This window comes from Lupinus angustifolius, chromosome LG03 (genome assembly GCF_001865875.1).
Source record: "Lupinus angustifolius cultivar Tanjil chromosome LG03, LupAngTanjil_v1.0, whole genome shotgun sequence".
In the NCBI taxonomy this organism is placed as follows: Eukaryota; Viridiplantae; Streptophyta; class Magnoliopsida; order Fabales; family Fabaceae; genus Lupinus; species Lupinus angustifolius.
In genome coordinates this window covers 27,848,214-27,861,771 of record NC_032011.1, presented here as the reverse complement: position 1 = coordinate 27,861,771, position 13,558 = coordinate 27,848,214, and the positions used below count along the sequence as shown (strand labels likewise).

Sequence of the window (13,558 nt, the reverse complement as noted above, 5' to 3'; positions counted from 1 at the left end):
TATATATATATATATATATATATAACATATAATAATATGGATATCAAGATATAATGAAATTTGAGCAATATCATAAAAGTAAAAAAAATGTTCAAGCATTAACAATGCAAACAACATAATAGAAGTTTATCCGAAACCAGGAGAAATTAACATTACAATCAGAAAATCCTAACAACGGATAAGGTCTAAGACTCAGGCTCAGAACTGTCTTCATCAACGTCCATGCTACTCAGCTTAGAAGAGAGACGATGAAGTTCAAACTGGATTTGTTGATTATGTGAATCAAAGGCATCCATCCAGTTAGTGATGTAGCCTCGAAGAGAAATCAACTCATACATAATCATCTTATTTGAAGGAATGACAGCAAATGAGGAAGATTGAGCATGAAACCCAGAAGGTTGAGGTTTAGAAGGATTAGCAGGGGTGGGTTCTGGTTCAGGAGTAGGAGGTCTATCTTTCTTATGCTTGTAAGCCCGGCCATGAAGATCAAATGTGAAGCCCATTTTTTGGATTACATCCAAATCAATGTGGCTTTCACAAGGGTTAAGCGGGACCTTAGTTTCTCTAATAGTATAAACAACGAAATGCTCAAGGATTTTTGTTATGAAGATTGCATATGGCCAAGGGCTTTGGGTTCTTCTTACAGACCACATTTGTCTCATTATCATCAGAGTCCAATTGATTTTCAGATTAAATTTCATAGCATACATCAATTGGAGTTCTATGTCACTTATTTGAGAGTGGTTTGAAAATTTTGGTAAGATCACATAGCTCAGAAAATAATGAAGCAAACAGTCTTCTAGTTTGAGATGTCCAGCAGAAAGGATATATCTATTTTTAATAGTTTCACCATAACCATGTTGCTTAAGCGTTTCTATTTCCTCTTTAGTAATTCTACACAGAGAATAATAAAAATCTTTTCGATCATAGTTTTCCCATTCGCATACAAGGCCGAAGCATGCAATGCTCCCCTGATAGGTATGTTACAGCACAATGAACTCACGGTTTTCAAATCCAAAGTAATGTCTTTTCCTTTTACATAGGAAGTAAGACGATTTTTCCTAAAGTTCATGTTACAGTAAAATAATTTAATCAGTTCAGGATAAATTTCATTTGATTCACAACAGAAATCGAAAAGGTTTTGTTGTCTCAAGAGATAAGGAAATAGAAAATCTTCAAACTCAAAGTTCCCGAGATTATCGTATTTGGGAGTGAAGATAATGCGACCATGGAAATGCTCATCAAAGATTTTATGTTGCTCATCATTTTCTAGAAGTCGCGTTAAGTTAATAGGGTTGGACTCCAAAGATGAAGTTCCTTTGTTCCTTTGAGTCATATTTATGCGTTGCTTCTTTGATCTAGAAGAGGAAGCCATGAATTGAGGTTTTTAAGTTCTTAGGTTTTTGTGTTTTGGAGATTTGGGTTTTTTTTATTTAGGCCACTAAACACGAAAATGATGGTGTAGAAGTGTTTAGAGTTGAAAATATGATATGAATAGACACAAAAATCACCCAAAATGGATCAAAAACGAAGATTTTATAGAGAGAGAATGGTGGCCACGAAGAGAGTTTGAAATGAAGAAGAAGTGACAAAAAAATGGAAATTTCATATAAATACCTGCATAGAGTAATCGGTTACTCACCTTTGAGTAATCGGTTACTCAATTTTAAAAAGAAATTAAGAATTTCAAACAGCAGCATTGAGTAATCGGTTATTGAAACACGCTGTTCAACCCTATAATCAGTTACTCTCCAGTGTAATCGATTACTGACCCTAGAAAATCTCATTTTTAGGCAAAATTAAGCTATGAAAATGATTTTTTTAACTCAAATATTGAAATTTTAAACATAATTAAATACATTTAAGTTCAAGTAGGCATGAAATAGATATAATGAAGCGCACATGTAAACATATATAAGCATTTAAGATAAGTATGCTTCTTCAAGAATGTCTAATTCTCGTCTAATTTTATAGAAAGGTTCTTCTGCCAATGGTTTAGTGAATATATTTGCTAATGGGTTATGAGTATCAACAAATTCTACAGACACATCCTTCTTTTGGACATGGTCCCTAAGGAAGTGATGCCTTATATCAATGTGTTTGGTTCTAGAATGCATAACTGAATTCTTTGTGAGATTTATAGCACTTGTATTATCACATTTTAAAGAAATACAATCCAAGTCTAAGTCATAATCTCGTAATTGTTGTTTGAGTCACAACACTTGGGCACAACAACTACTTGATGCTATATATTCAGCAGTACTTAGGACAACACATGCTTGTTTCTTGAAAGACCAAGAGACTAAAGCATTTCCCAAAATATGGCAAGTACCACTTGTACTTTTCCTCTCAGATTTGTACCCAGTAAAATCTGAATCTGAATATCCAACCAAATCACATATACTTTCTTTTGGATACCACAACCCAACGTTATATGTACCTTTAAGATATTTCATGATTCTCTTAACTGCAACTAAGTGTGATTCATTTGGTTTAGATTGATAGTGTGCACACATACATACACTAAACATGATATCAGGTCTACTGGCAGTTAAATATAAAAGAGATGAAATCATACCTTGATACTTTGATATTTCAATGCTTTTTCCTGCTTCATATGTATTAATGTAAGTACCAGATCCCATATGAGTAGCTATTTGCTTGCAGCCATCCATGTCAAATATTTTTAGTAAGTCTCTGCAATACTTGGATTGACTTATGAAAATGCCATTATCAAATTGTTTGATTTGAAGTCCAAGGAAGTAATTTAACTTCTCTATCATGGACATTTCAAACTCTCTTTGCATCATTTTCCCAAATTCACTACACAAAACCTCATTAGTAGAACAAAAAATAATATCATCTAAATAAATTTGAACAAATAGAGTATGATGATTTATTCTTTTTATAAAGAGTGTAGTGTCGACCTTTCCTTTGTTGAAACCTTTTTCAAGTAGAAATTTAGTTAGACGATCATGCCATGCACAAGGAGCTTGCTTTAAGCCATAGAGAGCTTTCTTTAATTTTAACACATAAGAAGGATGTTTGTAATCTTGAAAACTATGAGGTTGTTCAACAAACACTTCTTCTTGAATGTAGTCGTTGAGGAAAATACTCTTTACGTCCATTTGATATAACTGAAAATTCAAAGAGCAAGCATATGCAAGTAATAGCCTAATAGCTTCAAGTCTAGCAACCGGAGTGAAGGTTTCATCAATGTCTATACCTTCTTCCTGATTGTATTCCATTTGATATAACTGAAAATTCAAAGAGCAAGCATATGCAAGTAATAGCCTAATAGCTTCAAGTCTAGCAACCGGAGCGAAGGTTTTATCAAAGTCTATACCTTCTTCCCTATTGTATCCTTGGGCTACTACTCTAGCTTTATTTCTAACAATAATAGCATTTTCATCAGATTTATTACGAAATACTCACTGAGTTCCAATAACATGCATGTTTTTCGGTCTAGGAACAAGTTCTCAAACTTCATTTCTCTCAAACTGGTTTAATTCTTCTTGCATAGCAAGAATCCAGTGTTCATCCTCGATTGCTTCATCAATCTTAGAAGGCTCTATTTGAGAGACGTAGGTCATGTTTAGACATGCTTTATCAAGCATTCGTCGGTTAGTGATACCCGTATTTAATTCAATAATAATGTTGTCAATAGGATGATCTCGATAAATTCTCCATTATTTTGGTAAATCTGTATGAATATGCTCCTCTTGAGATGGTAGGTTATCATTCATTTTCAATTGCTTAGTATCAGTTGTAGGTTCAATAATATAAATTTCATTTGAGGATGAACTTGGCAATTCCTCCTCATCGTGAGTTAACCTATCCTTTATTTCAAGATTGGTTTCATCAAAAAATACATGAATGGATTCTTTCATGGCTAGAGTTATTTTTATTAAAAACTCTATAAGCTTTACTCGTAAGAGAGTAGCCTAGGAAGATGTCTTCATCAGCTTTTGCATCAAATTTGCATAAGTTATCATTACCATTATTCAAAACAAAGCATTTACAACCAAATACATGCAAATGAGAAATGTTTGATTTTCTACCTTTGAAGAGTTCATAAGGGGTTTTCTTAAGAATTGGTCTGATAAGAACTCAGCTTGAAACATAACATGCAGTACTTACTGCATCAGCCCGGAAATATTTTGGGAGGTTAGTTTCATTCAACATTGTACGAGTCAGTTCTTCTAAGGACCAATTCTTTCTTTCTACAACACCATTTTGTTGTGGTGTTCTAGGAGCAGAAAAATTGTGACTGGTGCCAAGATCATCACATAATTCTTCAAAAAAAGAGTTTTGAAATTCTCCTCCACGATAATTTCTTATAGCATCATTCTTATGAACTAAGAAGAGTGTCCAAGTGTATCTCGAAAAATCATCTATTATAACAAGAGCATAGTAGTTATCACCATAACTTTTTGTTCTTGAGGGGCCAAACAAGTCCATATGTAGTAACTGCAATGGTCTATCAGAAGAAACCATATGGTTAGGTTTAAAAGAAGTTTTTGTTTCTTTACCCATTTGGCAAGCACTGCATAGTTTGTCTTTAAAAAAATTCATTTTAGGTAAACCAAAAACTAAGTCTTTCTTAATAAGATTATTCAAATGGTCCATATGTATATGAGCAATTCTCCTATGCCACAGCCATACATCATGATTATCATTTGCAACTAAACATGTTATTGGTAAAGATGAATCTATGTCAATCATATATATATATATTGTACATCCTTTTACCAACAAGTTTAGAGTCTTGAGTGTTCTTACTTTCAATGATGCACTTATCTGGGTAGAAGGCCACATAGAAGCCTTTGTCACATAATTGGCTTATGCTCAAAAGGTTGTACTTGAGTCCTTCAACATATAGTACACCTTCTATAGTTGTTGAGGGTGGTTTTCCGATTCTACCAACTCCAAGAATTTTTCCCTTGTTGTTATCATCATAAGTGACACATCCTTTGTCCCTTGGAGTGAAGACAAAGAACTTCTTTCTATCGCCCGTCATGTGTTTTGAGAAGTCGCTATCCAAGTACCGTAAGTTGCAGGCAGCTCTCAAATTTTCCTACACAACAATTTAAGTTGTATTAGGTACCCAATATTCTTGGGGTTCTACATAGTTAGTACATTTCTCAACCCATTTAAAATGACATAGGGGTAGACCATATTTTCTAATTTTACACGTATTTGGTATGTGTCCAAGGTCCTTGCAATATGTATATGTGGGTTGATGATCATGTATCATAGATTTATTTTTACTATTTTTAAAAACATGGATATTTTGTTTTTCAAAGTTTATCTTAGTTGGGACACTTTGTTTCTTAGAAACATGGCTTTTTGAATAGCCAAGACATCTTGAGCCTATCTTTTCCAAACTTTTACTACTCTTGTTCATTTTATTAAGTTCAAGACTCAAATTTGAACCTTTATTTTCAAGAATAATACAATTTTGACATGAAGATGATGATGGTTTCTTTCTAAATGCATCTAAATCAGTTTTTTGTTTTAGAAACATTTTAGTAAGTTTGACATATTCATCATGCAAGTCGTTGAAAGCAGATTGCAATTCAGAAGAATATAGTTGAGTGTCGTTTACCTCTTCATCATCAGAATGATGAGATGCTATTAAAGAGAGATGTGATTGTTCCTCATTTTCAGGTTCAGAGGCGGAACTAATATCGTTGTCTTCCCAAACAATATAGGTTCTTCGTCCATTCTTTGTTTCATTCTTCCCTTTGAATGAATTTTTCTTTAGATTAGGACAATCCCTCTTCATGTGACCAGTCTTGCCACATTCAAAGCATGTGAAATTTTGGTTGGAAATTGAGGCGTCATCATTCTTAGTGAATTTCCTTGTTTGTCCATTTCTAGCACATTTGTTCCTCTTGAGGAACATGCTGAATTTCTTCACAAAAAGACTTATGTCTTCCATCTCTTCATTATCAGATTCATCTTCTGATGATTCGAATTTGTCAACTCTAGCCTTGAGAGAGATATTCTTCATTTTCTTCTCCTGCTCTTCATGTTGGTCAAGTTGGTTGAGTTCTAGTTCGTGTTCCTGCAATTTTCCAAATAACGCAGCCAAAGACATTTTCGATAAAGTTTTCTTTTCAGAAATGGTCGTTACCTTGGGTTGCCATGTTTCGGTGAGTGATCTTAGACATTTTAAGTTCAAGTCGTTATTTGATAGGACCTTACCAAGAGCAAGAAGATGATTTGTGAGATGAGTAAATCTCTTTTGAAGATCTAGAATCTTCTCTCCTGGTTTCATACGAAACATTTCGTATTCTTGAGAAAGAGTATTGAGTCTAGATCTTTTTACCTCCTTCGTTCCTTCATGTGTAGTCTCTAGAGTATCTCGCATTTCTTTCGTAGATTTGCAGTTTGATACTCTAAAGAACTCATCAATGTTCTTTTATACCGGTTGTTGGGAATGCTTGAAATATGTTATTATATTAGTCTCACATTGTCTAGTATTGGAATAGAGTAGAGTAATCAATGTTATATATTGGACTCAGGTCCCTTTTTATAATGTGCACCAGATATAAGCACCTAATAGAAACACTCAATGGGCAGGTGGGCCCATGGGTGTGCTAGGGTTTGTAATCTTTATTCTCTAATAATATCTTTGTAGCCTCTCAGCGCTCCCGGGGACGTAGGCACAATTGGCCGAACCCCATTAACAAATTCTCTTGTTTCTTATGTTCTATTTATTCTATGCCTTTATTTGATTGCTTTTGGCCAAAGCTGCACAACGATCGCTTCCGCTGCACCAACACTGGTTCACCTTCTTGTCCATCGAAGGCTATGTTCAGTACTCTTGCAGCACTTTTCCACTAAAGATTATGAGTTGCAATTACAATATCTCATCTCGATATCTCTATGTATCTTACACACTCCTTAATCCATATTCACCTTTGGAAAATACCTTTCCAAGTGATTCTAATCCCCTTTCTTATCACACCTCGTGAAAGAAAATATTCTGCAATAATAATGAAGAATGTTCAATAATGGCGGAATTGTCATTACAAGTATGAAAGTGATGTAACTTGCAATCCAAACAACTCTTTTGTATACTTAGTAATAATGCTCACTATGTTTGTAAAACTTTTGAAACAATTACTTCAAGTAACTCAAAAAAATTCTCTTTTGAAAGTTTAAGAACTGAGTGTAAAAAATGCAGAAAAATAGTAAGAGAATTTTCAAAGTTTGTGTGAGAGTTGTATGAAAGTTGTGTGTGGTGATTGTGATTTTCAATGCCTTTATATAGGCTTTCCAATCAGCCAAAATGTCTCTTTGAAATGGTAGAAATTGATTGGATTGAAAACATGTTTGTTGGGTTGAAACTCATTCACTTTGAATTTGAAAAACTGGTGCAACAATTCTCAGTAATTGATTACAACATTGAGTAATCGATTGCTCAAATGTTCTGCCACTGAACATTTATTTTTGATCGATTACAACAAGTTGAGTAATCGGTTACTCAACTTTAATAACACTGGTAATTTGTTACTCAAAGACAATAATGGATTACTCTGATCAGTTTTAAGTTGGATAACTCTTTTCTCACATTCGTAACATGTTACTTAGATGAAGTAACCTGTTACACACTATTTTTGAAAATTGTTTTAAGTATTTTAAAGTGTTTCAATTTTCTTTTAAAAATCGTTTGAGCATTACTACTATTGTATAATCAAGAGTATATGATATAAATACCTATTTTAGACTTAGACTAAAAATCTTAAATATCTTGAAACTTGAATCTTCATTGTCTTCATTGGTATTCTTCATTTTCTTCTTTTTGATGATGTTGGTGTCTTCATCAAAACCGTGTCAAAGTGATGAGCAAAGATCTTCTTCACACATATCTACCATTGAGTCTACAACAATTATTCCAATAATGACAAATTTGACCATTGTAACACATCTCTATTTGTTTTAAAAGCTAAAATAACTTTTGGTTGTGGGTTCTTTTGACACATTAAAAAGCTATGAGTTGGTGAACTTCATTGACACTCACTCTACAATTACTGATATCAATTTACCTATGCCAACTAAACTACCCATCTCTCTTTGCAGCTACACTTCCATCATGGTATGTTCTACTACCTTGCTTGAGGAAGATACAATATCATTTGTTAGTGTTATTACTATAGAAATGATGATATATCATATATTGATCAACGAACAAAGATTTTTAATTGGGAAGTTACCTATGATATTATTTTCTATTAATGCAAAAGGAAGATAAGGTGATTATGATGATTGATGATAGCTTTATATAATTCACTCCACAGTTTGGTGCATCTCCTAATGTGAGTCTTTTGATGCCATTGTAATCATTGTTTGTGCATTCTTTAGTACCCTGAGCATTTAACACTTATTATAATATTTATGAAACAAATGTCTTCAACAACCCTATCCATATATAAAACAACTAAAAACACATTAAGGTGGAATGTGATTTCTCTAATTTCATCATCAACATCTCATGATAAATAAAAGAGGGCAGACATGAAAATACAATGACTGCAAAAGCCTCTAATCTGATAAGTTTTTTAGCTTTTGTTTAGATTTTTATTGATTAGATTCATTATATATGTGATGGGTCTATTATTAGTTTATTGAAAAAGTAAAGTTTTATTACATTTTTGATATTTTTTGTTATAAACAAAAAAATTCATTTTCGTAATCTCATTCTCCGGCTGATATTAAAAAACCTAATAATTTGTATGATGGAAGTTAAATAAATAAATTAAGGAAGAAGACTTTTAAAACATGGAGTAATATATCATGTGATTAGGTATGCATATACTAAATTAATAAACAACAGAGATCATATGTTCTTAAGAGTGTTTTAAACCAATTAAATACTATGATATAAATAAAAGGAAAACTTTAAAACAAATAATATTATTATATTACTTATTAAAATCTAATTGATTTGAGATGAAATACATTAAAAACAAGTGATCTTTTGGAAAAAACAAAAGTAGCTAATAGAGATAAAAATAAATAAATAAGAGATATGACACAACTTGGCCCACACCCTAGATATGCATCTAGAAACAGTTGACTTTAACCATTGTTTTTTATATAACTAATGTATCCTCTTAACTAATTCATTTCTATCATTTCCTAAAATTCAACTTTTTAACCTTGTAAGATATTACATGGAAAATTAGTAAAACCTTAAACCAATATCCTAATTTTACCCTCTTCATTTCAATTCCAATTCATATCTCTAATATATATATATATCTATCGATAATATAAGAGTTTTTTAGATTATTACTATATTATTTATTTTCATTCATCAATAATTATTAAATAAAAGTAATATAGACAAATTATAGATGATGTGTTGATTATATATAAAAATTTACTATCAAATGGAGAAGAGAATGTAATTTTTCCCTTTAGTTTTAAGGATGTTATCGTGATAAACATGAAGATACGAGTGTCATTACAAATGATATTTTCTTTGTTTTTTGGCATCACTTTTCTCTCCATTATTGAAGAGGGAAGTAATCATTTTTAATAAAAATGTCATCTAATTATGTATTAAGAATAAAAATGTTCAATTATATTATATTTTCTCTCTTGTTTTAAGTGTATTTAAGAATAAAAATGTTCAATTATATTATATTTTCTTTCTTGTTTTAAGTGTATGGAGAGAATCCCATACCTGAATTAATACCCTCCATGCTGTGTTGGATTAACTCATAATCTCTACCCTGCATCTCAAACAAACACAAAACAACACATTTTCTCTCATCATTTTCCTCAAAATCAAAATCTCAAACCACCCAAAATATTAAAAAGAAGCATGCTTGATCTAAGAACCCACCAACCCACAAACTCGTTTCACTTATCTGATGGAACCAGACACAGAACAAACAATTACTATGATGATACATGGGAAGACACAAACCGTTTATGGTTATCAAAAGGTGTTTTTGATGCTGATGAATCTGATATTTGTTCACCTCCTTTATGGAAAACAAGCCCTTCATCAAGTCCCAAAGATGAAGAAAATAACGATTATAGAAGTCTTTCTCCTAAGTCAAGAAAAGAAGCCATTGTGAAAGGCCAAAGAGAACTCATGGAGATGGTTAAGAACATGCCTGAGTCAAACTATGAACTTTCCTTGAAGGACCTTGTGGATAATCACCACCAAAGTGTGGATTCTAGACAAGAGAAAAAGGTGGAAGAGAAGAATAAGAGTGGTGGTGGTAGTGGAAGAAGGGTGGTGGTTGTTGATAAGATGGGAAGTGTGAAGAGAAAAAATGGTGTGAAAGTTGATCATGGTGATGGGTTTTATCTGAAAATGGTGTTTCCATTTGCATTAAGGTCTAAGGATAAGAAGAATAAGATGAGTATGAAGGAGATTAATTCAAAAGTTTCAGCAAAACCATCATTGGGTTTTGAGAAGGAGTGGTGGAAGAAAAGCACTTCAGCTAGTAAGGAAAGTGATAGTGGTGTATGGAGTATCAATAGTGGAAGCATGAAAAGTAGTTCCGGTAGTAGCAGTAGTAGCAGGTATGTTCCAAGAAATGAGGGTTTATGTACAATTATCCATGATGTGCTGTTCAATGTTCTACTGTCCCAAACATATCCAAACTATCAAAATATGTTATATCAGTTAAAAAAATTAAATATTTATGACTTTTTATATTTTTACTTTATTTTGATTGGTTTGTGATAGACTTGGGATAGTAGATCTTATCAAAAAGAAACTACAGTTTGTTAGTGCATTTTTGTGTGTTCTATTAAGCACAGAATAGCTTTAAAGCAACCAAGTGTTAACATTTTGAGTAACAGGTTAATTGGGAGACAAATTATGAATAGTAACTATATTATTTGTGATGAATATAACATTAATACAATATTAACTTGAATGTGTAATATCATTGTTTATCATCATAGGTACTAATTAATTCTTGTATGTAATGCAGGCATGAAAAGAGTGGTGGTCATTGCTGGTATTTCATTCGCAGACCCAAAAGCCAAACAAAAAAATAAGAGATGCCTATAGCTATGATGAACCTCAGTTATATATGGTCTGATGCATATTCATGTAATGAAAATGATACATTGAGATTTAATCATCATAAATTCCTCACAAGATCCTATGCAAGCCATAGAACAATTGTTACATTTTGTTTCACTGTTCTGAATGATCTAAATGAGTTTACATTGGAATATCTAGGAAAATTTGTGAGCATATTTGAATTTATTTCAAGTGTGTCATGACGTTTGATGTAATTAGAGTTTTACTGATGTTTAGACATGACTTGGCTGTTGTATAAGCAAGTGCAAAGATGAATAGTGTGTTTATATACATGTATGTACTTTCATCTAGGAATTCCAAAAACAGTTTAGTATTGTTGATTTGTATAGTATGTTAGAATAAAATAAGGAGATAAGTTCTTTCCGTCACTAAAATCATGATATGTGTCTTATTTAATAATTTTCTAGAAAAATATTTCTAAAACTAAATAAAATAGTACACATATCATACTTTTATTGACTGATTATCTCATTTTACGGAAATATACTTTATTTTCCAATCTTAAATGCCAAAGCTACTGTGATACTTTTAATTGCTTTTAATAGAAATATGATATGTATTTATATTGTTAATAAATGTTTGAAGGGTTACTTAAGATTACTTTGTGTTAACCTTCTTTAAAAGATTGAGTATTGAATATTGACTAAAAGAAAAAGATAATAAAAAACTTTCTTGAGCTAAACAAAAATGAGATGGTTAGAGATCATCTTGAAGAAATAGAGAATTTTTAGCCAAGTAAAAGAAGTTACTATGGTGAAACCAACATTAATGCTCTTTTCCTTTGGCCATATAACCTTCAAGAGCTTTGGCTATAAATAGGAGTGCTCCAAGCCATTGTAAGACACTCCAAGCCATTGTAAGACATATCAAATACCTTAGTTTAGTGCATATTTTCTCTTCTTGTTCTCTTGTTCTAAGATTGCGAGGAATATTTGAGTGTTTGAGAAATACTTGAGTGAAAGTGAAATTGGGTGTACTTGGGTTTTGGGAAGTGACCGAAACACTTGTAATTCTCTTTTATTATAGTGGAATAATCTTTGTTGCTCTTCAGCCATGGACGTAGACAAATTGTCAAACCACATTCAATTTTCAGTGTCATTTTCTCTATTATATTTTATTTATGGGTCTCCCGCTTTAACAAACTGGTATCACAGCTCATAGAGCTCTCGCATGCTAAGCCATACGATTTAAAAGAAAAATCTTAGTATGCTTTGTGTTTGCAGCATTGTCTGATCTTACACACCAGAAAATAATTATTCTTGTTACTAGAAAAATATAGTAGTGTGAAAGTGTATGTCTATGAAAGTTCTGTGTTACGAAAGACATGGTAGTTAAGCGTGTCTGTTAAGACTCACCTCTCTTTCCTGAGAACTTTCCTGGTGTACCTTCACGGACTACAACATTGTTCCAATATCCGATTATCATGGCGAGTGCTAAATTTGATTTGGAGAAATTTAATGGAGAAAATGATTTTAACTCATGGCGACTGAAGATGAAAGCTCTACTAGTTCATCAAGGGTTGAGAAAAGCCTTGGAAGGTATAAACAAGCTACCATAGAGTCTGACCGAGAACGAGAAAGAGGAAACCTTGGAAAAAGCACATACTGCAATTTTGTTGTGCTTGGGAGATGAAGTTCTACAAGAAGTGTCAGATAAATCTACAGCTGCTTCATTATGATTGAAGCTGAAAAGCCTTTATATGATGAAGTCGCTCACTAACATACTATATTTGAAGAAAATAATATATAATCTTCAAATGCAAGAAGGAAAGCCCATAAAAGATCATCTTGAGGAATTTAACAAAATTATTCTTGATCTAAAGAATATCGACATTAAAATTAAAGATGAAGACCAAACAATTCTTCTACTATGTTCCCTTCCAAGTTCTTACGAGCACTTCATCGGCATCCTGATGTATGGTCGAGAAGATCTAACCTTGGACGAAGTGAAGGCGGCGTTGCACTCAAAAGAACTAAAGAAAAGAGTATCTGATTCAAGATCTAAAGGCTCAGGTAGAAGTCTTTTTACTAGAGGAAGAACAGAGATGCGAAATCAATTTGGTGAAAGAGGAAAATCTAGGTCCAATTCTAAAGCAAAACCTAGAAAGTAAAAATGTTTTCACTATCACAATGAGGGACACATAAGAAAGAATTGGTCAGAGCGCAAAGGTAAGGAAAAGATTTATGAATATGGAGATGCAGCTGTAGCAAATAGCTATGAGAGTGCAGATGCACTAATAGTCTCAGAACACGACTCAAAAGATGAATGGATACTTGATTCTGAATGCTCGTATCACATGTGTTCCATGAAGGATTGGTTTTCCATTTACCAACCCTTAGATGTGGGCAAGGTCCTTCAAGGAAATAATGTTCCCTGCAAGGTCCTCGACATCGGCATAATTAGAATCAAGATGTTCGACGGAATCGTAAGGACGTTGACAAATGTAAGGCATGTTCCAAAATTGAAGAAAAA

The 13,558-nt window shown here is 32.7% G+C and overlaps 1 protein-coding gene across 1 annotated transcript; it reads left to right on the top strand.

Annotated features, from left to right (window-relative positions):
* Positions 9,769-10,495, top strand: LOC109342643 (the record flags this gene model as incomplete). Its single annotated transcript, XM_019580587.1, has 1 exon — positions 9,769-10,495. A coding segment is annotated over exon 1 (654 nt), but the record flags the coding sequence as incomplete, so codon positions are not given.